General features: G+C 37.4%; 1 protein-coding gene and 1 long non-coding RNA gene across 3 annotated transcripts in view; one reads left to right on the forward strand and one right to left on the reverse strand.

Annotated features, from left to right (window-relative positions):
- Positions 1-25965, reverse strand: part of LOC139085266 (uncharacterized) — a 253590-nt gene that overhangs the window by 204771 nt on the left and 22854 nt on the right. The window lies entirely within an intron of this gene.
- Positions 5031-25935, forward strand: MED30 (mediator complex subunit 30). The gene is made up of 4 exons (XM_008517858.2): positions 5031-5422; positions 12422-12580; positions 15193-15297; positions 25547-25935. The coding sequence occupies exons 1-4, from the start codon at positions 5246-5248 to the stop codon at positions 25640-25642; spliced, it is 537 nt and encodes a 178-aa protein (XP_008516080.1). The 5' UTR covers positions 5031-5245; the 3' UTR covers positions 25643-25935.

Genomic DNA, 25965 nt, shown 5'->3' on the forward strand with positions numbered 1-25965 from the left:
AGTGTTTCGAATCCTGGACTTTGGTTGGCAATAACTATGATACTTATGGAAAGGAGATATTAGGTGCTTAAATAGTCCAAAACAGTTGACCAGGGCATGCAAATTCTCTATACTTGAGGGAGGAACCGTTCTTGAGTGTGAAGTTGCGATTTAATTCATGCATTTCTTAAGTATGAAATTTTAAGTGAGCATTTGTGAAGCAAAGGAAACGTTTACTAATGAACCTTCAGGGACCAGTTAGCACAGTTTGTTAAATTGGAATGCTAATTAGGTGTAGGCAATCGTCTAAATCAACCTAAGTGCTTGTTAGTTTGACCAATTATAGGTGCCCAATAAGTGTTTGTTTAAATTCAATAATTCTATGTCCAGAGGGAATATTCCTGACATGAGTGGCTGAATTGAAAAATATGGGCTATTAGTCGTGAATATATTGTGCATAAACCAAGACATTTCAGCACAACTACTGGAAGGCCAAGGTCATGGCAGTGAGAGTTTATTCACATCCCTTTCTTTTGTCACGTCCTATGCGGTGATAGTTCCAAATGGACCTAGATTATTTTGAAGCTTTTCCACGTCATTTGTAATATAATGAAAAAGTGTACGAGTCTTAGAGTGAAACACCTGGGTTATAAGCCAGTGCAGAACCGCCGAACTATTTAAAGGCAAAGCAAGTCTGTTACCCGTTGTGCTGATGTGGGGAGTCGCCCTTCCATTATTAGGTCCCATTACATCTTTCTGTAATTTATATTTCTCCCTTTCTTACCCCCAAAGCCCACTGCTTTCCACTCAGCGTATTCTCGAATATTGATTGTAAGGTTCAGACTAACAATTGTGACCTGTTTCAACCTTTGATTCAACCACCAGTGTCCTGATCCCACAAAACCATGCCAGAATTGTTCACAAGTCTCCCAGGTGGTAGAAAATGCAAAGGCCAGCTTTTTCCACGACAACACAAACAAAGGTAACTCCAATCCTGCAACTGCACAAGACCCAGAGATAGTGGACCAGGTCAAGAGGGACGCCAGTTTGCTTTGTGGGTCATTTGAAGCAGAGGCGGTGAATCACTGTGTTAGGAAACCTATTTTGGTATCGGGAAGAACCACATGGAGCTCAGGGCAAATTCCAAAGTTGCCACCTCAGCAGTTAGTATTAGATTCAGCTGCACGTGACAGAAAATCCCAAATAAGAGCTTTTATGAGCTGGAGCCTTGATATCTGCATCCCAGCTAGCTGGAAGAAGGAAGTATAATTGCTGTACAAAAAACTGCACATGATAAAAGTATACAATTTGTTGAGTTTGGAGATAACTATACACTCATTTTACCATCACCACAACCAAGGTAATAAACATATCCATCACCTCCAAAAGTTTCCTCGTGTCCCCTTGGGGTTTTTTGTTTGTGTGTGGTAAGGACACAACATGAGATCAAGTATACGATACCTTATTGTTAACGATAGGCATTATGTTGTACAGCAGATCTCTGGAACTTACTTATCTTGTATAATTGTAACTTTTACCCTTTGAGCAATAACTCCCCATATTCCCCTCCCCCCATCCCGTGGTAACCAACATTCGATTGTCTACTTCTATATATTTGACTATTTTAGATGCCTCATATAAGAGGAACCATGCAGCATTTGACCTTCTGTGGCTGACTTACTCCACTTAGCATACTGTCTTCCAGGCCCATCTGTGTTGTCACAAATAGTAGGATTTCCTTATTCTTAAAGGCTGAAATTTTGTATAAATTTTATACATATATAAAATAAAATGTGGCATATATATATATATATCTATCTCCATTCATCTGTTGATAGATATTGAGGTTGTTTTCATGTCTTGGCTATTGTGAATAATGCTGGAATGAACATGGGAGTGCACACATATTTTTGAAATCTTGATTTCAACTCTTTTGGGTGTACACTCAGAAGTGGGATTGCTGGATAATATGGTAGCTCTATTTTTAATCTTTTGAGGAACCCCCATACTCTTTTCCATGGCAACTGCACTGTTTTATATTCCCACCAACAGTGCACAAGTGTTCCCGTTTCTCTACATCCTTGCTAACACTTCTCTCTTGTCTTTTTGATAATAGCCATTCTAACAGTTACAACATGTTATCTCATTGTGCTTTTGATTTGCATTTCCCTGATGATTAGTGACATTGAGCATCTTTTCATGTACCTGTTGATCATCTGCATGTCTTCTTCAGAAAAAATGTATTCAGATCCTCTGCCCATTTTTTAATGCATTATTCATCTCTTTGCTATTGAGCTGTATGAGTTCCTTTTTGCTATTAACTCCTTATCTGATATATGGTTTGCAAATATTTTCTCCCATTCCGTAGGTTGCCTCTTCATTTTGCTGATTGCTTATTTTGCTGTGCAGAGGGCTGGTAATCTGTTACAGTGGCAATAGAAAATTAATGCAGGCTATTTTAAGTAAGGTAGTCGGGGAAGACCACTCTAAGCAGAGACCTAGAGAAATATCTGAAGGAAGACCTTCCTAGGCCTAAAGGAATGACCCTTAAGTGAGAGGAGTTTAGAATGTATGAGGAACGCAAAGAGGGCAGCGTGAGGCTGCAGTGAGGGGAGAGCAGTAGGAGCTGAGACGGCAGGAGAGGCCAGAGGCCAGCGCATGTGGAGCTCTACGGGTCATGAAGCTTTGGACTTAATTCTAAGCATGATGGGAAGACACTGTGGCAGAGGAGGAACACAACCTGGCTTATACTTTTAAAAGTCTCCTAGTGAGTATTATAATAAGAGTGGACCGAATGGGGTGAGAACAGAAGCCAAGAAGTCCACTTAGGAAGCATTTTTGATTGTCATTCAACAATCTGAATAGAGAAGAAGACAGCTTGGACTAGAGTGGAAGAGGTGAAGTAATGAGAAGGAGTCACATATAGGATATAGTTGAAAGGGATCACTGTATTTTCTGATGGCTTGGAAGTGGGGTGGGAATGAGAGAAGTCAGACAGGCAATTGAGCACATGGTGGTGCCAGTTACTGGGATGGGAAAAATCATAGTAGAAGACTAGGGGGATCAGGAGTTTGGTTTTGGACATGTGAGTTTTAGATGACAGTTGGCCATCCAAGCCAAGATTTCAGACTATTAGGTACGTGAGTTTGAAGTTCAGGGACGGTTTGGGCTACAGACACGTGGTAGAGACAATATGACCCCCTGCAAGATATTGATGTCATAATCCCTGCAATCTGTGAGTATGTCATCCTGTGTGGCAAGGGGGAAATAAAATAGCAAACTAGCAGACCTTGAAATAAAGAGATATCCTGGATTATCTAGGTGGGTCCAATGTAATCAAAAGGGTTCTTAAATGGGGAAGAGGGAGGCAGGCGACTCAGAACCAGACAGATGGCTTCATGAAATAGATTTGACTGGCCAGTGCTGGCTTTGAGGATGGAAGAAGGGACCAAAAGACAAGGAATGCGGGCAGCCTCTAGAAGCTGGAAAAGACAAGGAAACAGATTCCTTCTGACACCCTCCAGAAAAAAACACAGCCCTGCCGACACCTTGATTTCAGCCAGTGAGACTGAGTTCAGACTTCTGACCTACAGAACTGTAAGACAACAAACTTGTGTTGTTTTAAGTCACTAAGTTTATGGTAATTTGTTAGAGCAGCAATAGGAAACAATACAAGTCATAACTTTACTGGAACACGTCTTTTTCTTCAATGCACCCTATCTCGGTATGTGGCAGAAACATCACTATTTGTTCAAGGCAGAAATAGGTGCCATCCTTAATTCATTCCTCTCCTTCAAGCTCCCAATCCAGTCAATATCAAGTCCCCTAAAATCTACTCCCTAAATATTTATTCAAAGTTACCCATTGTACTGTTTCTCTAACACAGAAAAGGCTCCAATCTTCAGCACCCTCCCCCATTCACCCTTAGGGCCCAATTTATCCCCTTCAGGTTGTCCCTGATCTCCTAAATTGTTAGCACCTTGATATTAGGACCTTGAACTTTTGCTTCCAGACACTCACCACAGTAATTAGTGTTCTGTCTGCCCCAGGACAGTAGGGTTTTGCCTGACCTGTGCACTACTCTATCTCCATTCCTAGCACCCAGCACATAGTAGGTGCTCAGTAAATATTTGTCAAATGGTAATTGCCCACTAAGGAGCTGTAAATCACTATCTTTAAAATCTACACAGTGGTTCCTAGGTCGTTTTTAGTAACCATTTCCTGTAAAGTCCTTACTAATAGAGTGTTCAGATACTTTTTAAAATGCAATAATTTTGTGCCTATGACCATTTTCACATTCTTGACTTTTTCCCTCCGCTTGAAAACGGGCAGTAAGAGGTAGGTGGGAGAATGGCTTTAATTTTTCTTACATTTATATCAGTCAACATGTACTTATCGAGCACCTTCTATGTGACAGTCGCTAAGCATTGATAATATAGTAAGTGAATAAGACACAATCTCTGTTTTTACGGAGTTTGCATTCTAGTGTATATGTACACATAAAGTGAGGGGAAGTCAGAAAGTAAACAAACCGAAAATTATATAGAACACAGACAGTAGTAAGTGCCAAAGTCAGAAAGGGGTGTGTGGTGTCAATTTTATACTTAGGGGTAATGGGACTGAGCAGGGACCCACAGCAATTGGGGAGTCGGTATCAGGTCACAATGAAGCATGCAAGATCAAGAATTTCGTTTTCTAAAATCAAATTGCAGATTACCAGTTGCAAGCTGTATGTGAGTAACCAAGTCAAATTAGCCCTCTGAACGTGCCTCCTAGCTGTAAAACGGCAATAATACTACAGACATCATAGGCTTGATATGAGAAAATGCTCAGCAAGGAAACTAACACAAAACAAGCGTTCGTTCCATCAGGAATCCCAACGACTGGCTGAGACTCTGGGAAACGAACTCTGGGAAAGTCCACCCGCCTCCCACCATGCGCACCGCCCCTCTGGCAGCCGGTGCAGCCGGTGCAGCCGGTGATTGGCTACTCAACCCATTCGTCCCGCCCCGCCCAGGCGCCCGGCCCAATCCCTGCCGGCTTTACGTTGAGGCAGGTTCCCAGGAGGCTGCCGAGTGGGCAGTCCCCGTGACGTTATGATGACGAGTTACGTCACGGTGGGCGGAAGTCCCGGCCGCTGTTTTGAAATCCGGATGCTGGAGTCTTCCCAGCTCCTGCCCACGCCGAGGCCGGCAGCAGGCTAACGTCGGGCGGACCCCCTGACGCCTGCTCTCCGGCTCTGCCGGCTGGAGGCGGCAGCCGAGCCATGTCCACCCCTCCGTTGGCGGCGTCGGGGATGGCGCCTGGGCCCTTCGCCGGGCCCCAGGCTCAGCAGGCCGCCCGGGAAGTCAACACAGCCTCGCTCTGCCGGATCGGGCAGGAGACGGTCCAGGACATCGTGTACCGCACCATGGAGATCTTCCAGCTCCTGAGGAACATGCAGGTGGGAAGGAGGGCGGCCGCCGCTCCTGGGCGTGCCTGGTGGACGCGGGATGCTTCTGCGACGGCAAAGGGCGCTGGTTTAGTCGTTCCGTGGGGCCCCTGGGTGTCCACGGGGCTGCCCTGGGCAAACCTCGAGGATAGAGTCGCTCCTGTTTACATTCAAAAGTGTTCCCCAATGATGTGTCCGTTCCCAAGAGTCTGCGGTGTAAAGGTGATGTTTTCCAGACCTGATGTCTGGGAGAGATTGAATCCGTATTTTGTAGATTCCACCTGGTTCTCAAGTTACTAGGCAAACTCTTGTACCTTTCAAGGTAAAAGTGGGCCTCACTCTACTACCCGGTTTAGGGTTAATCTCATCTTTTTCCAGCAAAATCCTTTCTGAGGGTCCAAGGATGTGAAGAATTCAGATTCTGCTAACCATTTTTGTTAAATAGCTTTATTGTGGTATAATTGGTATACAATAAAATACACTTTTTAGTTTTGACATACGTATAGACTTGTGAATCCATCATCCATCACCCCAGAAACTTTACTCATGCCCCTTTGAAATCTTTGCTTCCGGCCTTCCTTTCGCGGCATCCTCTGATTTACTTTGCGGCACGGTAAATTAGTTTGCCTTTTCTAGAGTTTCATACAAATGGAACTATACCCTTTTATAGGTCGGGCTCCTTTCACTCAGCCGTGTATCAATAGTTCATTCCTTTTGATTGCTGAATACTGTTCCATTGTATGAACATGTCACAATTTGTGTATCCCTTCATCTGTTGATGGACATTTGGGTTGTTTCCACTTTGGAGCCATTATAAATAATACTGCTATGAATGGTCGCCCACAAATGTTTGTGTGAACGTGTGTTTCATTTCTCTTGAGTAGATGGATGCCGAAGAGTGGAATTGCTGGATCATATGGTAAATGTGTGTTTACCATTTTAAGAAACTTTTTCCAAAGTGGCTGCAACCATTTTACATTCCCATGAGCAGCGTTTGGGTGTTCTAGTTACCCCTTATCCTTGCCAACACTTGTTATTGTGTGTCATTTTTGCTTTGCAAATACTTTCTCCCAGTCTCTGCCTTGTCTTTTCATTCTCTTCACATTGCCTTTTGAAAAATAGCCATTTTAAATTTTGATGGAATCCAATTTATCAATTTGTTCTTTTGCAGATTTTGCTTGTGGTGTCATACCTAAGAAATCTTTGTCTAACCCCAGGTGACGAAGATTTTTCTCCCATGTTTTCTTCTGGAAGTTTCATAATTTTAGATTTTACATTTAGGTCTATGATCCATATTGAGTTAATTTTTTATATGATAGGTTTGGATCCAAGTGTATCTTTTTTGCATTTGGATGCCCAGTTGTCCCAGCATCATTTTGCTAACCCATTTTTAATGCTTGTTTATCTTACTGCTAGGTGATGTGGATATCATTCTTGTTTTACGGGTAAGGATTCTGTGGTTCAGAGAGGTGAAGTGACTTGTCCAAAGCTAAGTGGTAGGGTAAATTTGAAACCAGATCTTCAGACTCTTACAACTCTTATTTCAATGGGTGCACTGAAGAGTGTTTTATTGCTTTTTTTTTAAATTGGTTGAAATGTTTTCCTCCTGATTATAAAAGTATTTCAGTTGAACAGAGATATTTTAAGATCATATTAATAAGCCATGTATTGTGAAATACAATAGAAAGGGAATCAAGAGAGGATATGAAATCTTTGGCAGTTATTTTAAAAATTAATAGATTAATATCTAAAATGATTAAAATATGGATTAGGTGGTCTCAGAATTTAGCAAATATTTCTTTATTTTTAAGAAATAAAATATATGCTGTGTGCAAAGTACTGAATTAGGACTAGTAGAGCTAATAACCAACGTTTATCCAGTACTTTCCTTGGTCAGGTACACTGTTTTAAGAACAGTTCTAAAAACTATTTTTATTCCTATTTTACAGTTAAGGAAACAGGCTTAAAGAGAGAAGAATTTACCCTGCATCACACATGACTGGTAGCTCTTCCTACTGACCTCTTTGTGATACTAACTTGCTGTCAAACAATTTGTACTATTAACAGAGATACAGTCCACATCCATGACCTACACTGAAAGAACTAAACTCTTTCAAAAAAGTATTATTGATAACTAGATTACACGTGGACATATATTCAAAACCAATTTGTAAGAGACTATGATAGTTCTTTCTTTGTGCCTCTTATATTGTTAATTCTGTGGTTTAACTCATCTAAGACTCTTGGGGCATATATCATAATTGGCTGAAAAAGAAGCAACAATGTGCTCCTTCATTTCCAAAAAACTGGAGAAGTGGTACACACAGACTACATATAACCTAGTTATTTATTAATACATTTTTTTCATAATTTTAAAATTATGTTCTGTATTATTAATTCAGAAGGGTGAAGTGCTGTAAATACAAACGGCTGAGATTACTTCTAAGCATTTGTTTTAGAGAAGTGATTCTTTATTCATTAGGTATCCATTAGCCTCTTGAGAATCTGATAAAAACTTCTTCTGGAAAAATACACATATTATACTTTTTGAATAAAATGTCAGGGAGTTAATGGAAGTCTCCCCAAGGATCATTAGATCCTAGGTTAAGATTCCCTGTAAGAAAGTATCACTTTGATTCTGTTATCCTTTAAATCTTTAAAAAAATTTTTTTTTGAATATATAATACATTCAGAACTCAGAAATAAAAAAAGGACATTGCAGTGAACTTTCTCCCTCCCATCCCTGTCTGCTAGCTGTCTGCCCCCCTCCACAGGCAATGGTTGTTAGTGATTTTTCTTACTATTCTTGTGTATCGTCTCAGATATTCTATGCATTTTTAAGGAAATGTGTATGTATATTCTTCATTTGCCCTCTGTTTGCACGGATAATAGTACATTATATACAACATTTTGTACCTTGCTTTTTTCATTTGGTATATTTTGGAGTTTATTCATATCTGTACAGAAATACTTCCTTTCCTTTTTAAGGTGTATAGTAATCCACTGCGTGAAAATACTGTAATTTATTTAACCAGTTCTCTAGTGAAGGGTATTTGGGTTGCTTTTAATTTCTAACTATTATGCTGCAGTGAATAACCTCCTACATAAATACACAAGTCTACTTGTAGGATAAATTCTTAGGAATGGCTTTGTGCTTCTCTAATTAGATAAATTTTGATGAATTGCCCCTCCATGGGGCTGTACCAGCTTATGCTACCATGCCTTGACAGGGACCAACAAAAAGGCTCTGACTAACACAGTAAGTTATATTTTTGGATCTTTGATCATTTGATAGGTGAAAATCTACTTTACATTTCTCCTAGTTTGAATGAGTTTGAGCATCTGTTCATGTATTTATGAATCACTTATATTTCCTTTTCTGCTGCTTGTTCATATCATTCGCCCATTTTTCTATCTTCTTTTGGGGTTTTTTTTTTTGGTCTTTTTTACCCTCTACCCCAATTTATAACACTTGGCTATTTACATATAACTTACAAGTATCTTGTTCCCAGTCTGTTCTATACCTTTGGCTCTGCTTATGAAAGTTTTGCCATACATATATATTTTTTAAGGTACATAGTTGAATTTTTTTAGTCTTTTAGGGCTTTTTAGGTTCTATGTCTAGTTGGGAAGGCCTTGCCCACTCCAAAATCAAGAATAATTCTGTGTTTTGTTTCAATTTTTATCTTTAAAATTTTGATCCATATGGAATTTATCCTAGTGTAAAGTGTGAGGTATGGCACTAGCCTTAGTTTTTCCAAAAGTTTGATTGAATAATTCACTTGTCCTCCTCCATTGATTTTGGATGCTACTTTATACAAATGAATCTATTTCTGGATGCTGTATTCCACTTGGCTCCCTGACTTTTATGTAGTAATGCCAAACATTCTTATATTTATTGAGGCTTTATCATATGTTCACACTTGCTTTCGAAAATGGTCCTAGCTATTCTGCTGATTTTTCCACATGTAGTTTAGAATCAGCTTGATTAGTTCTGAGAAAAACCTGTTAGCATTTTTATTAGATTGATTTAACCTAGAGAAACTTTACATCAGTATGATGTTGAGTCTTGCTAACCAAGAACATGGAATATCCTTTTTTGTGTCGCTATGAAATATTTTAAATTTTCATCGTTATCTTGAAATTTTTTAAGTTTTATTTCTGGATATTTTATCTGTATTGTTGCTATTGTAAATGGGGTCTTTTTCCTTTCTTGTTATCTTTTGTTTGTTTTTAAGTATGAAAGCAAAGCTGTTGTTTTCTCTGTATTAATTTTGTATCCATCTCTTTCTTCTTTTATTGATAGTAGCACTTTATTATATCATCTGTAAAAAGTGATGATTATACCACTTTTTAATATTTCAACTCTTCTTTTCCTCTCTAATTGCATTGGCCAGTGCCTCCAGAATAGTGTTCACTAGTAGTATTAGTGGTCTTTGTAGACAGCCTGTTCTGTTCCAGACTTTAGTGAGGATGCTTTGATGTTTCCACATTAATCATCGTGCTGACCTATTAAGTGAGATAAATGTATTTTATCATGTTGCGTAATTTTGCTTAAGAGTTTTATATTTAAGAATAGATGTTGAATTTAGTTAAATACTTTTTTAGTGTCTAAGGGTATGGTCATGTATTTACAGATCTTCACCAGTATTCAGGAATGAGATGGTTATTGATGAGCTTTTCAGCTAAACACCTACACTACGGTGGATACCAAGAGATCTTAGGTGCTATTACAAGGTATAGGGAACCTTGTCTCCCTCGTGTCCACTGCTTTATCCCAGCTACTAGAACAGTGCCTGACACATGAAGAGAGTGCAGTCAATTTTTTGATGAATTAATTGTTCCCTCTTTTGAGAAGCTGGTGCTATTTATGAAAACTAATACCCAAACTTACAAAGAGGGTGAATTTGAGGAGAGTGATTCTTTGCATTTCAAAAGGATTTTGTTTTCCTTTATGAAAGGATTTATCAGAGTTCTTTTACTTGACACACACTTCTTAGTGAATTTTAGGTATACATTTATGGATAAAATAACTCACTGAAATAAAATAATTCAGACTGTCCTTTGAAACCTGTCTGTGTGTGTGCACTATACTAAATAAAGGGATATAAATATGAATAACTTCCAGTCTTTACTAAGTAGAAAATAGGGGTAAAGTATTAAATCCAGTAAATGCCATAATAAAGGTACAGAGAGCCTCTCTGTGCAAGTTGTAGTCATTATACTCCATATTATCATCCAAACAGGAAAGTTTTCCCTGATTTGTAGTGTTTGTGAAAGTTCATGAGAAATCATCCCACATTGTATTGGGGTGTAAACTCTCAACGCCTTTCTCCTTTAAACTGTTTTCACTAATTCAGCCTTTGGTATTTTATCACATTTCTTTGAGGTATCATCCTAAAGTGTGTTTTAATGCTTTAGAATTCCTGAAAATCCTAATAATAACTCATTTCAAATAATTTCAGAAGATCCATCTCTTTGACTTATAAACCATAAATTACAGGAATTTTGGAAATGAGAGAAAAGAAGAAAATAAATTATTCAAGCCTATCTCCTAGTTACATTTGTTATCAACTGTTTAGAGGCCTTTCCTGTCTTTTTTTCTTGTTTGTGGTTTTACCTACTCGTGGTAATAGTGTGTTCTGTTTTCTTTTCTCTCCAAACATTGTATCATACACTTTTCTTTTTTGCTTTCCTACCTCATCTGTTTAGGGGAAAAAAAGAGTGAACTGAGGTTTAGAAAGACTATCTTCTAGCTATTACTAGTAGTTAGTGTCTTGGTTTTTAGTCAGTTTAATCCCCGAGATAAGTATATGGGTGAACGCTTATAATGAAAGCACCTCATATACTAAAAAACATGGTACAGGGGCCAGCCCAGTGGCATAATGGTTAAGTTTGCATGCTCCACTTCAGCGGCCCAGGGTTCACAGGTTCGGATCCTGGGCATGTGCATTCACACTACTCATCAAGCCATGCTGTATCGGCGTCCCACATAGAAAGTAGAGGAAGATTGGCACAGATATTTGCTTAGGGACAGTCTTCCTTAAGCAAAAAGAGGAAGCTTGGCATCAGATGTTAGCTCAGGGCCAATCTTCCTCACCAAAAAAAACCATGGTACAAATATTGTTAATTCTAATATTAGGATGATTTCACAGATCAAATTGTGGGGATAAAATACTGTAAAGATGTACAGAGAAAGGAAGATTTTGTTCATAAACTTCAGCAATGCACAAAAGGTGCATTTAGTTATAAGTTCTAAATAAGTAATCATCAGTTTCTGTTTATGTGTGATTTTATCGTCATTTCAGTATATACTTGTGGCTTCTTTTGATAAAATTCCTGAATTAAAATTATATAAGCATCCAAGACAGAGTTAGGATTGTGGCGGCTCCTTGTAATAACTTATTAATGATGTTCAAGTACAGATTGATTTGCACCTGTATCTCCTGCTATTGATTTCTTTTTAAAGTAAGCCTTGGTGACAGCTTTATGTTTTAATGCTTGCCTTGAGTATCCTCATTATCTTATTGTAGTTAAGGTATTTTGAGACTATTTTTGCAACAGCAGCAGCATACTATTCCTTTTCTTCTGCTGAAAAGTCTTGATCTTCACTTTTTCCCTTTCTTCTTCTTCTTCTTTAAATTGTATTTTGTTTTTAACTTCCTGGTTGAGTTCAGCGGCTTGCTGCCTTTATATAACTGTAAGTAATAAAATTGTGCATTCTTTTAAAAGTTATAATATATTTCAAAAATTAGAGAGGAAATAAATTTCAACTGGCCAGAGAGGCTTATGATAAAGTTTTTCTAAGGCTGTTTTACAGCACTGAAACAGTGTGCCAGGGAGCTAATAAATGAGCATGTATTACTTTTAAATTCTTAAAATCACACTTGATTAATTGTGAGGAGCAGTTTGCTTTTACACAGTTCTTAAAAATTGTTTCTGTTTTCTAGATTTACTTCTAGGAAATCTTGATTTTCGTTACATTTTTATTGTTTTGTTTTGCCTGATAAGCTGCCAAATGGTGTCACTTACCACACTGGAACATATCAAGATCGGTTAGCAAAGCTACAGGATCATCTTCGCCAGCTTTCTATTCTCTTCAGGAAGCTGAGATTGGTCTACGACAAATGCAACGAAAACTGCGGAGGAATGGATCCCATTCCAGTAGAGGCAAGTTTTAGTGGTAGAGGAGGATGGATGTAAGAGAGTTTCAAGACATTTGTAATTTTTTCCTTTCTTTCTCCTATTTTCACAATATTTCCAGATTTTGAATTACAGTCATGCGCCGCATGATGACATTTTGGTCAACCATGGACTGTATATACAACGGTGCTCCCACTAGGTTAGTTCCATATACCCTAGGTGTGTAGTAGGCTATACCATCTGAGTTTGTCTAAGTGCACTCTATGATGATTGCACAATGATGAAATTGCCCAATTATGCATTTCTTAGAACATATCCCCAGTGTTAAGCGACACATGACTGTATATTGGTTTGACTTTTGACTAGAAAAGATGAAAATATGATATATATGCATAGAACTAAATTGTACCATCTTTTCATGTTAATAATCTTTTGTAGACTTTAACATCCAGGTCTATAGTGAATTTTTTTCACTGGGAGGAGAGGGTTGCCTGTGGCAATTCTTATCATTGCTGTCAGTGCATGATTTTTTTTTTTTAGTAGAGGTTTTAATCGTATTATAAAATAGTTTTAAAATGTTCATTTAAGTTCTTTATGAATAAAAGGTTATGTTTTCATCATTATTAATTTAGATTAGTTTAGTGGAATCACTCTAGTTTTAAAATATGTTCTTTAAATTTAGTCTGCGATCATAGATATATCTTAGTTAATTAGATATATGATATTTTTATAGGTGACTATTTCCTGTTGACAGGTTATATCTCTGTCACCAAAAGTAGCTGGGAAGGTTTAGATGGTCTCTCGCTACATAATAAGAACAATTTCACATGATCACTGCTTCCTTTTTGAGTGATCAGCATAAAGTAATGAAGAAAGAAAAAGTAAACTTCAAAACAGCCTGAAAAGAAGTGGTGAAAGATGAGGGAGAAAGATCAGAAATGTGATTGCCATTGTCAGACGCTGCACAGAAGTCAAGGAAAATAAGGAGTGAAAACTGTCCAGTAGATTTTGCTGGAGGAAAATTGTTGGTATATTTGAGTAGAGCTTCAGTGAAATGGTAGCAACAAGAACTCAGATCACAGTGGGTTGAAAATTAAACAGGAAATAAGGAACTGGAGCCAGCAAGTGGATATCTGTCTTTCAAGAAGCTTAGATAAAAAGCAAGAGAGTCTGGGGTGGCCCAGTGGCCCATTGGTTAAGTTCATGCACTCTGTTTCGGCGGCCCAGGGTTTCACCGGTTCGGGTCCTGGGCGTGGACATGGCACTGCTCATTAAGTCATGCTGAGGCGGCGTCTTACACAGCACATTCAGAAGGACCTACAACTAGAATATACAACTATGTACTGGGGGGCTTTGGGGAGAAGGAAAAAAAAAGCAAGAGAGGAAAGCAGTAGATGGAGTCAAGGGTTTTTGAGCTTTTTCCTCCAAATAAGAGAGACCAGACATGTTTAGATGATAAAGGAAGAAAACAATAGGGAGAAGTTGAGGGGAGGGGGCTAAATAATGAGGGGGGGAGGGCAGAGGAATTAGAGCATAAGAAGGGAGACTCAGTGTCTTCAGGAGGGAGGACAGCTCTGCCCCAGGAGAGAGGAACAGAGGAAGGAGTGGCTGTGGGTGTGGGTAAGCTCATATTTGTCCCAAGAATTTGAAGAAGTTTGACCAGATGATTCCTGGTTGTACCGGTTATTTACCTCTAGGCTGTTCCTGCATTGGTCACACAAGATGGTAGAGACCAGATGATTCCTGAAGTCTCTGTCCCATCCATGAGGGGCTTCATCAAATAAACTGCATCACAAACCATACATACTTAATTATAATTCTACTAGAAGTTTCATTGTTATATAAATTTTTTTCTCATACAAAAAAACTTTCTTGGGGTCGGCTCGGTGGCGCAGCAGTTAAGTTTGCACATTCTGCTTCTCGGTGGCGCGGGGTTCGCTGGTTCGGATCCTGGGTGCGGACCTGGCACCACATGGCATGCCATGCTGTGGTAGGCATCCCACATATAAAGTAGAGGAAGATGGGCTCGGATGTTAGCTCAGGGCCAGCCTTCCTCAGAAAAAACAAAGAGGAGGATTGGCAGTAGTTAGCTCAGGGCTAATCTTCCTCAAAAAAAAAAAAAAAAACTTTCTCCCATCTAAAAGAATTTGACATCTAGAAATTTGCATAGTCACTGAGGTTCTAGATAGCAAGTAAATGGCATTTATATAATGCACATCCCTAAGGTGCCCTTCTTTCTAGTGTAGATAAAGGAAAGCCTGTTCTATCTCAAGGATCTATAAATTTTGGGGGGCCAGGAATCATACCTTACTTGTCATTATTTTTGCAATGTCTCACCCAGCATCTGGTAATTAAATATTTGCTGATTGAATGAGTAGGATATTACTTAATTGTATGTGACAATTAATGTTATAAGAGCTATTTTGCAAAAGATACCTGAAAAGCCACTGTGTAGGATGCACTGAAATGATATACTTCTAAAGTTGTTAGTTTGGGCCATCAACTGAATTATAATTTATTTTTGTACTATTAAAAGAAAAGTATAAAAATTGACCAGAATCAGATGCATTATCTATACCAGTGTAATTGGAAATTTTGTATCATATTTTTTACTTTTAACTTTTGTTTGTCACTCCCAGCAACTTATTCCATACATGGAAGAAGATGGCTCAAAGAATGACGATCGGGCTGGCCCACCTCGTTTTGCTAGTGAAGAGAGGCGAGAAATTGCTGAAGTAAATAAAGTGAGTTATTAGTGTGTGTATTTTATGTTGCAGAATTATTGATAAAAATTTCGAGGGAGTCTATGTAACTCAAAAACATAGTTTGAATTACAGAATTACATGAAGTTGTTTCTGTGCAAATTTGACCTGCTTAGAGCATAACCAGGAACTCAAAGGTAAGCAGAAATGCCATCGGAGTATTGAGAAGAGAGATTGCAGAATTCATGCACTAGAGCTCTCAGAAAAGCTTCATAGGCATTCACTCACAACCCATTTACTTTCTTCTATTCTAGTGTTCTAGAATTCTGCCTAGAATATTTATCACAGCATATTTCGAGCAGCAAATGATAAAAATTTACAAACAGCAAATGTGAATGTCTCAACACCTGAATAAGAAATTGAGGAAGTTATCAAAGCATTACCCTACCTGACCCTCACCCCCCAAAAGTTCCTAATTTGAATATATTTATTGCTGAATACTTTTATAAGTTCAGAGGATAATGTTCAGATAGTTCTCACGACACAGAGAAATAGGGAAAACTGTCAGTTCATTCCATGGCAGAAACACTGCCCATGCTTACCAAAACCTAACCAAGAGCACAATAAATAAACTACCATTCTCACTCTTTCACTTATAAAAACATAACCCCCCACCCTGCTCCTGAAATTCTTAATTCTACTTAATAGAATTCATGAGGGTGTTAATAATTAATCCACCACAGCCAAAGAGGGTTTTTTGAGGTAGATGAGGATAAATCAGTTTACATATATAGTACGAAGTCAGTAGATTGAATTGGAAAAAAAATATTTTTTGAAACCTAATAGACATTTGGTAGAATTCAAATATTACTGGTTCAAAGAATACTTAAAACTATAACAAGAGTCTTTTAAAAACAAATCTTTTTCTTTCAGATAAACAGCCAGCATTTTTCATAGAGGTGAAATCCAGGAACTAGTCCTATTAAGAATAGGCATACAATGAAATGCCTTACACCACTATGTTTAATATTATTTTAGAAGTTATAGCCAGTACAAAAAGACAAGAAACAAATAAACTTTAGGAAACGGGTTAAATTATTACGTACAAGCTTGTTAAGTTTGTACATAATATTATAACTCAAGCTTGTTAAGTAAACTCAAAGAAATGCAGTTGGTTGACAACTAGAATCAATAAAAGTTTGATAAAAGGGCTTGATCCAAGACTGATACCATTTTCTTATAATGCTGTAAACCAATTAGATCATGAGATCCTGTTCACAGCTGCAGCAGCAAATATTAAGTAGTTAGGAATTATCTCAGTGATGTGTGTGATTAAACTTATTAAGATAGGTAAAAGAAGTTTTGCACAATTAAAAGGACATAGAAAGTTCTTGTCAATATGCTAAAAATGCCCATCTTGATTATTTATAGATTATTTCATAGTTTTAATGCAGTAAGAGTCCAAATTCAAATATGAATTCTCTTGAAAGTACACAAAAATAATAAGATCTTAGTGTAATACCAGTCAAAATAAAATCCAAATGGGAATTTTTTCTTGAGAGCATACTAAAATACCAAAGAATTCTGATAAGAGTAATAAAACAGACCTCTGCTGCAAAAAAAATTGTGATGGGAAGCATATTGTAAAAACAATAATTAAGTGTGAAATACTGGCACAAGAATAGACAGATGAGTAAAGTAATAGCCAGAGAAATAGTCTTCCTATTGTATATGAGAATTTAATATGACAGAGGAGGGATTGTGTGGAAAATTAGTCTTTAAAAATAGAAACTTTGGGGAAAATTAAGCTTTCTTTTACGTTACACCATCTGTCAAAATGAATTTTGTTGTTGAAAATAAAACCTGCAAAACAAAACATTGGAAAATTAAACGAAAAATATTTATCAAAACTCAGGAGAGGAGCCGGCCCAATGGAGTAGTGGTTAAGTTCACATGCTCCGCTTCAGTGGCCCAGGGTTTGGAGGTTCGAATCCTGGGCATGAACCTAGGCCATGCTGTGGTGGCGTTCCCACATAAAATAGAGGAAGATTGGCACAGATGTTAGCTCAGGGCCAGTCTTCCTCACCAAAAAAAAGAAAGAAAGAAAAAAACACCTCAAGAGAAAGGAAAACGATGGATAGACTTTATAAAATAATTTTATTTTCATTTTCTTTTTTAAAAATAAGAATACAAATTAAGAATATTTCTAGCAAATTTGACAGTAATGAATGAGCGTAAAGAACTAAGGGTAGGAAATTGGGAGGGAATGAGGAGGGGACTGGGAACTTTCAATTTAGATAAGTGGTGTTTGGTAGTCCAGAGATAGGAGGCATTCATTTATTAAGAAGTGTTACATGTTTCTGTTGATAATCTGCATATTAATTCACAGTAGATGTGTTCTATTATTTTCCTCTGTTTTTTTAATAAAATACAATGACATATGTATACAAATAGAACACCATTGTAATGGTAACTTTGATTTCAGAGTACCACATGTGAAATAAATATGGTTTGTTCTCTACCATAGAAGATATTATGATATTTTGGGGAAAAAAAGCCCGTGTAAATTCAGAAAGATACAGTGTTTCTAAATGTTTTATTTCACTTTTCATTTCTCTAAGTTCCTCTTTTTTTCCAATTTGATAGCTTAGAAATAATTTACTCCTGATTTTTTTTAAAAAAGACTTTTCATATAATCAGAATATGGTAATACTTTGACAGTGGGTAATCAAAAAAATCTTACGAGCTATTGACCTAGAAGTTTATGAATTTTAAGTGAAGGATCATTGATACAAAGGGATATGATGTATAAAAAGAATTTCTTTCTCCACATGAGGCTTTAGTTTTCTTACAGTCTCTTTCTCTCCTGGACCCACCCACGTTTCCTTCCCCAGATCTTTTCAGTGCAATTATATGATAATTGGGGTTCAATAAATATACTGTGTTCATATTATTATGGCACATAAATATTGTTTATTGCTAAGCCACATAATAAATTAGGGTTACATTTCCTTGGTTGAACAATTGTTTTTTCCTGGAATTAATTGGCTTCTGTAATTTTTTAAAATTTTGGTTAGTTCTTTATATGTCTGTAGTATCATCTCAGTACTGTTTTCCAGCTTTCCACAGTGAACATGATCAGACAGTTTATTGGGTCCCCCCGACCCCGAGTCCTCCGTCTTCTTGCTAGGTCTGGATTGAATGCTCTCTAGACCTGCTGTTCAGCCATTGTCCTGGGGCTTTCCTTCACCTCTTCTGTTGCTTTCACTATTTCCTCAATCTCATCTTCCTCTCTCTTGATTTTCTCCCTCGTTGGTAAGGTACAAACGTCAGTGGCTTCTTCAGAAGGGATGCAGGGACTTAAATTTTTAGTCTTCACATAGCTGATAGTTGATAGTTTGGCTGGCTATCAAATTCTATGTTGTAAAGTCATTTCCCTAAGAAATTTGAGGGTATGCTTCCTTAATCTTCTCATATAGGGTTGAGCAGACTTTGAAGGACCAGATAGTAAATATTTTAGACTTTTTGGGACACATACTGTCTTTGTTGCGATGTAAAAACCATCCTTAGGTCACGGGCCGTAGAGAAACATGTCATGTGCTCTAGTTTGCAAACCCCTGTCTGTTTTGTTTTTTGTCTTTCTAGATGCAGGCTCTAAAGATCTAGTGAGCATCTGATGCTTAAACATGAGCCGTTTATGTTTAAGACTGAGGCACTAGAAAGCTGATCATAGGCTTTGTGAGTTGGCTTCATCACAGCAGGATTGGAAAGCAATTTGGCTTTTTTCTTTAGGGGAACCCCGACTGTCATTTTCTGAGGGATTTTTTACTTTAGAGCTATCCAGTTTCTTCAGAGAAGAATCTTCCAGTGGCATACAGAGAGAGAGATTCTCTTGTCTTCTTGCCTTTTGCTGTTCTGGTGGCTCTGAATCCACAGCTGTTCTGGTTCAGTTTCACAGGAAACAAACCTCCTGTTCCCTGAGAGGTGGGACAGGGCACAGGGAGAGGGCACACAGTCACCTGTTCGTGAGGACTGGGAGTGAGCACTCGCTAGCATTGGGGCTCTCACTAGTCCCTCTGTCTCTTTCAGCTCTTCCTCCAGTTTTCCTCACCAGGCCAGGCCTGGTGCCTTTGAGATGGCACTGGTCTCCACTTCTCATGGAGGATCAGCCTTGTTCTCAGGGGCATCCTTCCTGCATCTACCTGGGTTTTAGTTTCCTCCCAAGGCATTTACCACTCCTCCTCTACTTTTCATCTTAAAATTTACCACCTTGCATCTACTACTGTCTCCTTTCTGATCATTTTTCTCCACATGGATGTATAGCTTTTTCATTCCTCTCCTGCCATTTCATTAGGACTTTGAAAAAAAGAAGAGAGAAGCACATACATTTAGTCCATAATGTTTATCTGCACCAGGTTTATTTCAACACACAAAATAGATGTACGATATTACTGAACATTTATCTATTTGTGGAATAAAGGTCCGTATTTCAAATTTCGTGTTCCCATTTATACTTCAGGCATTTGAGAACTCTTCCTTTGATCAAACCATTTCAGTCTATTGAATTTGCTTTTCTTAAGTGTTTTAACTTTAAAAGAGAATTTAGAGGGAAAGTGTCTTCTCTTGAGAGGCAGGGGAAGCAGTCATTTGATGGCCTCTTAGCTCTCTCTTACTTCCTGGGAATTGTTACTATATTTTGAGACAGGACTGTAGAGTTAGGTGGTAAATAGAGGTAAAAAAAAATGAGAGAAGGCTAAGATTTGGTTAACTCAGATTGAAATCCCCAAACAGACGAAGGCAGAAGAGAATAAAGTTAATAGCTAAAAACCAAGCAAAGTGGATTTTTTGACCCAAAGAGATTTTTAACTCATTCCTTAAATAAAACATCATAAATGTGAACTGAATGTAACACATATTCTGACTATTAACAAAGTTATCTTATGTATAATTAGTACTACAAACATATTTTATTTATTCTTTTCCTCCAACTTTGTATTTCCTTTCTAGAATATATGATATAAATATGCAATTGAAAAATTTTAAAACACTGAGTAAGCTCATGATCAACTGATAAATTTTTCTGCCTTAATGGCACACACACGTGAGAGTGTTTCTGTGAAAAATATGTTCATTTTAAATAGCCACCTACGGATGGTAAAATGTTATCCTAATCTAATTATGTGATCACGTATATGCTATTAAAAAACAAAGTTTAAAGGGGTCGGCCCGGTGGCACAGCGGTTAAGTTTGCACGCTCCGCTTCAGCAGCCTGAGATTCGGCAGTTCAGATCCCAGGCATGGACCTACACACTGCTTGTCAAGCCATGTTGTGGCAGGCGTCCTACATATAAAGTAGAGGAAGATGGGCATGGATGTTAGCTCAGGGCTAATCTTGCTCAAAAATAAATAAATAAATAAAAATAAAGTTTAAATTCATTAGTTTGATTTAGTTTTTCAACTACCTATACCTGCATTCAAAAACTTAAATTTTTATCTAGCTTTTGTCTATTATTTTAGTCAATTCTTTTTCCTGTTATGAAAATTTAAAAAAATTAATAGTTATTAGGTGGTAGTAGTAGAGTTTTCAGGTTCACAGCAGTCTTAGTAACACACATGAAAGTAATTTGGTATAGGATATTAAACTGAATAATTTTTAATAACAGACATATCTTTTTTTTTTTTTTAATAAATCCCCACAGACTATAGTTAACTGGAAAGCGAAGCTTCAAAAAGATTCATAAGGAATTTTTTTTTTTGGCTTATTTTTCTCTTCTTTTAGGCTTTTGGAAAGCTTTTTGATTTGGCTTTTTGTCATTTTTCCATTGAATATTAAAATATTCAGATGTTTGGGTACCTGCTCTGTGCCAGGCATTGTTCTAAGGGCACAAGTTTCTGCCATGGATCAGTCAGATGTGTTGTCTACCGCCATGCACAGTTCACACATATGGACAGGGTTCTTCCTTGAGGACATAAGACTCCACTAGATCCAAAGCAGCATCCATTTCATGTGCCCATTTCATGCTGTAATAGCTATTTACAAAACCAAAACTACTGGACCATATTTCTAAGACATTGGCATTTGCTTGTGTTAAATGATGAAGTTGATTTATGGACCTATATAATCTGTAAGAAAGTTATATTCTTGGCCCTCAATTAAAAATATTCAGAATTTTATTACAATACTTATTTTCTTTCTTTTTATTCTAAATAAGCTACATAAAATAAGTAGCTCTATATACCGTCCAGTTGACCCTCATTCAGTCATTTTCAAAATATTACTATATTATTGTGTACTTGAAATTGTATAGAACAACATACTGACAGTGCGTTTACTATTTAATCTGTATAGTCTGTCTGGTTTCTAACAATGTATATACCAGCAGTGCCTAGCATAGTGCCATGAAACTTAGGCGCACGGAACTTGTAATTAGTATTTGATGTAAATCGTCAGATGACAGAATGTGCTAGTTTCAATAGTCAGATTTTTGCTTATTTAAATACTTTCATTTTCATATATCCTGGAATCCATAAGCTCTAATACCCAAGTAAAGGGTAAACACTTGTTTGAGACTATATGTTTTAAGGACGTCAGAATGAATTCTGTTTTGCTTAAAACCATTCTGTTGGTGGTAAAATGAAATCAAAAGTGGTTTGCAGGTAGTTTTACGGGGTTGACATATAATTGAGTCTACGCATTTAGAAATTAAAGCATTTTTGACCAGTTGTCACAGCCTTTGTATGAATGTTAAATTACATGGTATGACTTAGCATAAACATCATTTTTAAGTATCTACTCTGCTTACACATTCACCTGTTAATGTAACAAATTAGGTACAGCTGATGGGTTTTGATAATAGCAGCTGTCAACCTCTGTTAAAATCAATCAGTGGCAAGATTGTATATATTAAATCTTGTATCGTGTCATGAAAATTTATTTACAGTTTAACCGCTAATAAGCATAACTGTCAGCTTTGCTGTTGATAGTTTCATCATGTGTTTGGGCCCTAGGTGTTTTACTTGTATACTAATTCTTTTTAATTTAAAACTTTGTGGCATCTTTGAGAAAACTATCTTACGTCCCTTATAATATATCATACTTAAAATTTTACTATTACCTAGAGTTGAATATTACCTTGAAAATATTCTCCATTTTTTAGTTCTCTTATTTATTTTTTAAGAATTAATGAGGCGAATTTTTTCAAAACAAGTATATCAAAATTTATATTTACAAATGAGTATTCTTGAAAGTAGTCTTATTGGTAAGCTGTGCATTTATTCCAGTGATGCAACCATTGTGGGAGCCATCTGTAACTTTGATATTGATTTTCTTTTTTTTTTGAGGAAGATTAGCCCTGAGCTAACTACTGCCAATCCTCCTCTTTTTGCTGAGAAAGGCTGGCCCTGAGCTAACATCCGTGCCCATCTTCCTCTACTTTATATGTGGGATGCCTGCCACAGCACAGCCTGCCAAGCAGTGCCATGTCTGCACCCGGGATCCAAACCAGTGAACCCCGGGCCACCAAGAAGTGGAACCTGCGAACTTAACTGCTGCGCCACTGGGCCGGCCCCCGATATTGATTTTAAAGTCTGTTTTTAATCACCCAAGAATACAATTTTATTACTTCTAGTACTGAAAATGTGATCACTGAGCTTATTTCACCAGACTTGGCCTTTGATTGGTTTTCAACTGTTTCCAAAACTTAAGTCCTTCCTCTTTCTTCTTTTCCACGAACACAGATTTGTCACCATTGAAGTTATTTAGGAGAACCCATCCCCCACATTTGCCCAGCTAACTTTTTTCATTTCATTTTAAATCATATTTCTTCTCCTGCATGAATTTTAATCAGTTCCCATTACCCACTACCAAGCCCAAATTTATCCTCCTTCTAGTCTTTGCTCACCACCAACTTTTCTAGACCCCAAACAAAAATATTTTCCTTGTTTGCTGACCCCACCAGTCAGAGGCGCTCTCTCTCTCTTTTGGGGTTCCACAGCATCTGATGTTTTTCCTCTGCCATCTGCCTTATCAGGTTATAGTCTAGCCATTGGGGTATTATCTTCCTCCTATTTGATATTGAATTTATTTAAGGCAAGGACTGTTCCTTATTGTTTCTCCCCTTACAGTGCCCAGGGCCTGGCACATATATTTATGGAACAGAATATGTTACAGGTGCAGAATTCCATTCCAAAGAGAAGTTCTGAAACTTTTGAAAGTGATCATATTCCAAATATGTCAGAACTTACTAATTCAAATAAGATTGTTTTATTCAAAAAATCAGCACATGTTCTTTGCCTCTCATTTATTCTTACTCAATAGCCCTTCTCCACTTTCTCCTGAAAAATTAAGAATTGAGGGGAGAACTGTGGTAGCTGGAGTCTCTCACAGCTGGGGGAGTGATGGCACGTCAGCAGTGGTAAAGGGCAGCTGACTTTGAACCGTTTTGAAGCTTACTAAATTAGTTCACTAAACTAAGCTTACTAGTTTTCATCACATGTCTGCGTAACTGATTGTCATCTTACATATGGATGTACAGAAACTAGAACTGACAAGGGCCTATAGATTATCTAATGCCATTTCATAGACAAGACACTGAGGCTAGGAAATTTGAGATCAAACAGCCAGTTAGAGGCAAAGGTAGAACTGGGACTGAGGTTTCCAGCCTTCCGAAATAGCACCCTTACTCTCATATTCCTCTGTTTTGCTGCTACCCTTGATTTCTGGCAGAAATGTCAGTTTCTTGGTCTCTAGGATGAAAAAGACTATAGGCTTGGACTGGTCGTCTGGTCATTTCTCATCTCACCCGGTTATCTGGGTGCATTTGGTTATACAATATACACAACTGTTTCAGTAACTACCACATAGTTATGACAACAGAATTTAGAAGACGGATCATCTGAAATCTGAACAAGGAGACTCGTGACTAAAATACTAGCAGCATCTTTATCCCAGACTATGTTAAATTGAGCTTTGGGGTCATGCCCTGGGTGCTGTGTGGTCATATGTTTTATCTGACCATGTTGTGTTAATTCTCTTTTCAAGTATGAATTAAATTTAATTAAGATGATTAAAGTCTTTGTAAAGTGCTTTTCTATTTTCCAGTAAGACTTTCCTGGTCCTCTGTGTTAGCTACCTATTTCCTGTTACTTCTCTAACTTTAGGTAGAAGTAATATGAGCAATTTATTTAATCTTAGTGTGCTTTTTAATGAAATAAAACTTAAGAATTTTTTCTGTATAAAAATGAGCATGTACTACTTTATCTGGAGGTATTTTAATATACTGCCCTTAACATTATCTAATTAAAAATATTATTTCCAAATATGATGTTTCCAAAAGATTAGTGAATAATAATAATTATTATAAGTAGTAAACACTTTGACCAAAAGTTCTCTATTTTTATCTTGTTGTTACAAACTAAGCAGACCTTTGCCACATAGGATTTGCAGAAGGGATGCTTAAAGAGAAGTTTACAAACCGTGGTGTAGTAGAAACCCAGATACAGAGATACGGAGACACGTGCCGTGTACATTCAGAGCATCCAGCACATGTTAGTTGTGAAGATTGCATCGGGGACAGTGCCATTTTGTCTTCAGTTTTCAGAATCAGAAGTAGTTCGCACTTCATGCTGTGGGCAAAAAGTGACTTCTGCCGCATTTTTGAAAGGCCAGTTGCATCAGGCATTGTGTTTTTATTGTACTTTGTTTTCTATACCGACAGTTCATTTCTTTGCCTACCAGTACCCTTTGTTGTATGCTTGCTTACATGCCGGCACAGTTGTAACGTTTTACAGGAATCAAATCATTTAATCCTCATAACAACTCTTAGGAGGTGGATTCAAGTATGCCCATTTTTCTGATGTGGAGACTGAGGCATAGAGAGGTTAAGTAATTCAGCCAGAATCATATATTTAGTTAGTGAAGGAGCTGAGTATAACCCCAGAGCATCTGGTTCTAGAGGTTGTGCTTTTGACCTTTATGGTATGCTGTCTCTTGGAAAATCTATATACTTAGGTTTTATAACAATTAACAATTTAACTTATTTTCTTTGGTGGAAGTGGAGGAATAAAGGGAGGCAGTGCAGGAGCCATAGGCCTCTTCGGGCTGAATTAGAATTCAGTATGCCTTTCGGTGAATATCTGTGGCCAGAAAAAGATTGAGACCTTCTGCCTTAAGGAAATATTTAGCTTAATTTCGAGGTGGATCATTAGAGTCCCAACTTATGACGTTTTCATCTTCTAACTTCATGGTCTATATTTCATGGAACATTTTTGATAAATTCTTTTGTCTCCACAGAAACTCAAACAGAAGAATCAGCAGCTGAAGCAAATTATGGATCAATTGCGAAATCTCATCTGGGACATAAATGCCATGTTGGCAATGAGGAACTAAACTGATATTTAAATTTCCTGCTTTACACGTTATACCATTTTTTTCCAAGTATTTTTTCCCTTTGGAGAAGATTATTTATCTGCTTTTATTCTAGTCACTAGAATTAAAGTTCCTGTTTTTACATTGTGGTTTTACATTAAAGCATTCATTAGCAGTTTTTTTTAAAGCTATTGATTCTGCAAAAGATTATTATAATAAATTTTGATGGGATTTGTGTTTTGGTTAATTTTCATGAATTGAATAATTGTTTTTTAAAAGCAAAATAAATTTTGTAAATAAATTTTTAAATTTGATCAATAGTTGTTTTGCTCATTTCATTACCC

The sequence above is a fragment of the Equus przewalskii genome, chromosome 8 (assembly GCF_037783145.1).
Source record: "Equus przewalskii isolate Varuska chromosome 8, EquPr2, whole genome shotgun sequence".
Classification (NCBI taxonomy): domain Eukaryota; kingdom Metazoa; phylum Chordata; class Mammalia; order Perissodactyla; family Equidae; genus Equus; species Equus przewalskii.